General features: G+C 44.2%; 1 protein-coding gene across 1 annotated transcript; it reads right to left on the reverse strand.

Moving 5' to 3' along the window:
* Positions 1 to 589: 589 nt before the first annotated feature.
* On the reverse strand, positions 590 to 2,149 carry LOC147881008 (protein CANDIDATE G PROTEIN-COUPLED RECEPTOR 7-like). Its single transcript, XM_087369797.1, has one exon. It carries the CDS (start codon positions 2,113 to 2,115, stop codon positions 754 to 756), a length of 1,362 nt encoding a protein of 453 aa, XP_087225923.1. The 5' UTR covers positions 2,116 to 2,149; the 3' UTR covers positions 590 to 753.
* Between the last annotated feature and the right edge of the window lie 2,763 nt (positions 2,150 to 4,912).

The following is a 4,912-nucleotide window of genomic DNA, read 5'->3' on the forward strand; positions in this document are numbered from 1 at the left end:
CCCCCTCCCTTCCTCCTTTTAAAGAAACAATTCCTCTCCCTCCTACATTGTCAAGAAGACATGTAGTCCAAATTTATGCTTTGAGCTTCTGCAAAGATTGACTTGCAAGAGAAATCATAGCAAGTAATATGCGAAAGTGCCAGCAGCCTCTCAACAACAAGTGAAACACACTGCTCCGCCGGTACTGTACAAACATGTAAGATCTTACAGCGTAATGACCAGGAGAAAGCGACCAATAAATGTGCCTTTAAATTATTTTGGGAGATAAGGCCTACGATCTAGAAAAGGGGAGGGAAGGTTGGGATGGGTGTCTTTTGAAAATTTGAAGTCACTTGTGTGTCATGAGGAGAAGTGGAAGAGTTAAAATCGTAAATTAAATCTTGAGTAGAGGCGTCTAGGTGGATAAACTGAAAGCGTGAGTAAATGTGCATTTGAAAATTTGAAGTCACTTGTGTGTCATGAGGAGAAGTGGAAGAGTTAAAATCGTAAATTAAATCTTGAGTAAAAGCGTCTAGGTGTGTAAACTGAAAGCGTGAGTAAATGTGCATGAGAGGGTCAATAAGTGAGTACATGTGCACGAGAGGGTCAATGAGTGTACTATGAAGCCAGTAAATGAGTAAGCTTCTGCGGACACATATAGTTTTTTCAAAATTTAGCCTAGTCCTTCAATGCATACAACTTTGGAAGGAGGGGGGGGGGGGGGGGAGGGGCTTGCTTAGCTTTGCGCCCCGTTTGCCTATTGCTCCATCTCCTCTAGAGCTCAAAATCATCCATGTTGAGAGCTTCTTTCGCTGCTGCCTCCTCATCGTCAGCTACAGCAAGGTATGGATTCTTTTCTCTAGGACTGAATTTGTAACCTGTGAACACATAAAACGCAAGGCCCGCAATTTCTGCGGCGCATTCACTCACCCACCTGTACTTGTATACCGTGACTGTCTCCAACGCAAAAAACACCACTCGCGTGAAATAGATATACACGAACAAAACAACATAGTATTGGCGGAAAAGCGTAAGCTTCACCAAGGTCCGTGCTGCTTTGCCGTCCGTCTGCGCAGCCTTCTTCAGATCCCGAATCGACCACATGATAGGAAGGAGGACTGCAAAGCAACACACTATGTCTACGAGCATGAAAATTTGCTTCCACGTTGTCCAATCTTTGGCGAAAGGCCCTGATTCGTCTATCACTACAGTGGCCACATTGGCAAAGATCTGGAGGGGGATGACTACCATCAGAACCTTTTTGTCCTTGTCTTGTAGGAAGGGTTTCAGAACAGACCATCCCGTACCTATCAAGACGATGATCCCAAACAGCATGACTCCCTTCACAAAGCTGAAAAAATAGAACACAATGTCCCATCCATGAGGAGTGCCGGTCGTCTTGATGAAGTATTTATCCTCAGCTTCGGAGATCAGATCGAGCGCTTTGACAAAAACTAGCGCGCCCATCAGGATGTGGATCATATGCACTGATGCCTTGTTTTTCCAGCACAGATATGCCCAGCCGCAGGTTAGCCCTAGATATACGAAGAAGAAACTGAGGTAGAGCATTGGGAGCTGCGTTTGGCCCGCCGGCAGGTAATCTTTCCTTCCATCCTTACCATCCTTGTTGAACATCTCCGTCTTCACATTCATAGTCACAGCGACCGGACGAGCGCAACTGGCGAAATATAGGCCATACTCATTGGGTTCGAAGATAGGATAACTACCAGAATACGATCCGGTCTCGTCCAGCAATTGGAAAGTGAAGAGCAGCCGGACGCGATGATTGCTGAGGATGCAGGTGTGGAACTCCTCCTGCTCGTACTCCAAAATGCTCTGGACGAGGGCATCGTCAGTGGCGAGGAAGAATCCGAGGAGGGAGGGATCGGAGGAGGGCGAAGGATCATCGGAAGAAGAAGAAGAAGAAGAAGAAGAAGAAGAAGGGGAGGAGGAGGAGGAGGAAGAGAGGGCAACGTGGGAGACGGACAAGTTAACGAAGCCATGGGAGGTGAAGCCGAATTTCTCGAAGAGGATGAAGGGACGGGGATCGGAGAGCAAGGAGAGGTTCTTGATCTCGGCGAGGCAGCAGGAAGGCAAGAAGAGGAGGAGGAGTAGGAGGAGGAGGGGATCCGCCATAGCTAGATGTGATGAAGCTTGGACAGTGCAAATGAAGAAGATGACCACGATGATCAAATAAGATTATGAAGATGATCGCAATTAAGATTATCAAGATCATGGCGATTAAGTCAAGGCACCTTTGTGTTTCTTTTGGCACCTTTGTGTTTGTCTCTCTTTTTCTTTGTGTTTCATCTCCTTTCCTATAGCATTGTGTATGTGTGTGTGTGTGTGTTTTTGGCCTGCCCTCGGGGTAGCCTTAGCAACGTGTCAAATTTGTCAAAGCCGAAATTAGGCATTTTTAGAATTTTTGGAAGTGCATTTTTCTTATTGGGCAATATGTCGACTCTTCTTCATTGGACTTAAATGCAGACTTTAAAGTAGTTGACTCTCTCTCTCTCTCTCTCTCTCCCCCCAAAACCTCTCTCTCTCTCCCTCTCTCTCTCTCTCTCTCTCTCTCTCTCTCTCTCTCTCGTGGAGTCTTCCTCCACACCATTTCCTTTATGTTGCTTTTTTTATCTTAGGCAAGCCTTATGAATGATTAAATATCATTCACCTTGTTTTTTTTGGGTATGGCGCATCCTCCCCGTGCTCATGCTCACGCTTCTTCACCTTTAAGGAGAGGCTACTCCAGTGTTGCAAAAAGCACTTCCCCCATGAAAGTTTTGTGATTCCAACTTGTGAGTAATGAGGACCTCACAAGGTTGTTGCAGGTTGTTTCAACCAATCGAAACTCGATTTGCAGCAACAAGCGGCCTTTCCATCGTGGAGCATGTAACTACTAACTCAAAATTGAAGCTCAATCCTACTGTTTTGTCAAATTTTTAAGAAAAAAAGCAAATGAATAAAATAGTGGACATGAGACACGGCACGCCGATCCTCCCTGCAAATGTCAGGGATGGTGATTTATTATTGATTTTGTGATGTCCATATTTTGGAAGCTGAAGTCCAATAAATACATGAATAAGCGATACAATAACTCATCCTCATTGCTATTTACACAATATTGTCACTTGGACTACAACCATATGAATTAAGGTGTAGTCATCCTTCAATTTTGCATCCATCTTGGATTTCCTTGCTCCCACGCATCAATAACATGCATTAAATGAGAGGAATGTTGTAAGAATTTAGATTGAAAACAAGAAATTTTGAATGGACGAGTGATTGAAAATATTTATATTGTAATATATAATATATAATTATTATAACTACACATAGTGTGGGTGGGGATGCGGCACACTTTTTTTCCCAAAGAGTTATAATCCAAGGGAACGGTCCCTCCCTTGGTGCCAAGATAATGCCAAGAATATTAGCGCCAAGGATAAGTCTCGTGAATGGGTAAGAAAGTGGCATATTACCTAAATGTCAATAGTCGTAATCGTAGTTGAACCCCAAGACAATATCCCAAAAACTTGTCAATGTGAGCCTGAGAGGGTTTGCATGTGTCCTTGAGTGGGATGATTCCAACATTCTCAAATCGTTTAGTAGACTCTGGACAGCACAAAAAGACAACTATCATTAGAGGAAGTCCGAAGTAGAGCACGTAACATTCTCACTCTCCACTTACATGCCTCTTCAACTGCAGGAAAATGGGAGTTTGAACATAGTAGTAAGTCAAGCTTTTACACTTGTGAGAGTAGAGCATAAGGTCATCGCGAGGCTCTCCAAAGCTTCGCATGCCAAGGCTATGCCACGCCAGGCTTCATCTCTTCAAGGCCCTTGCTACCCTTATGTGCTAGCACCTGCTTAAACACAAATCCATCTTGGATGCTTGCAACTGCTTAACACCAAATCCTAGAGGCTGGTCGGCTTCCAACAACCTCATAGTAGTGTCTCCACTATAGCTAACTTAACGGGGGGAGTGATAAACAGATAGATAGATCGATCAGCATCCTTCCCATAGAGCTCTGATTATTCAATTGTCTCACAACCTCAAATCTATAAACAAAAAATACCGAACGCACATCGGTTAGGAGAGAATCTTACCTCGGAATCTTGGTTGAAGACACTGCAAGCAACCGAACCTCGCCACTTTGGGTTGAAGACATAGACAATGCTGACAATCATGTGCTTGTTACGAATTATATAGATTTATGACAAAAGCACTTCTATGCTTTTCTCCCATCCTTTTGATAAAAAGCTTAACTATGCTTTTGCATCTTGCTTTTCACATCGTTAGATTTGCTTGAAATCAATGCCCACAATTGTGACAAGTGGCTCAAGGAGAGCTCAAAAAACTCAAACTTCCCCCTAGGCTACTTGCCATAAAGAAGCTCGAAGTCTATGCACCAACCACAAGGCTTGGGCATTGGAATGTTGGGCTAGAATTGGCAAAATCCACAAAGCCAGGCCAACGGTCCAAGGCTAGAGAAAATGCTAGGCATAGCATTTTGGAGCCATGGGGATGCAAATCCTCCATGCCCATGGGGCTCCTAGCCGAGTTGGTGGAGTCACAATGGTACAAGTTTGGTAGCATGAATTATGTCGTCGTTGTTGGAATTGGTCCTGATTTCCCATTTCAAGTTGTTTGTGTAGAATCTCTAGTGGGTCTGGTGATCCCATGGCATTCTACGTTAGGTGGCGGTGCGCCTAGCCAAGTTGGTGGAGTCGCAATGGTACGAGTTTGGTAGCATGAATTCCATTGTCGTTGTTGGAATTGGTCTTGATTCCCCATTTCGAGCTATTTGTGCAATTTTGTTGCATAAGGGCAAGGGATGTTGTGTTGCTTTGGGTAGGTGTTGAATGGCAAGGATGTACTACTAAAGATCATTATGGCATTTATTGTCCTAGATGCTACATGATTTCCAGCCAATTC

Source organism: Dipteris shenzhenensis, chromosome 31, assembly GCF_047967505.1.
Source record: "Dipteris shenzhenensis isolate YYH24624 ecotype China chromosome 31, Dip_SZ_1.0, whole genome shotgun sequence".
Taxonomy (NCBI): Eukaryota; Viridiplantae; Streptophyta; class Polypodiopsida; order Gleicheniales; family Dipteridaceae; genus Dipteris; species Dipteris shenzhenensis.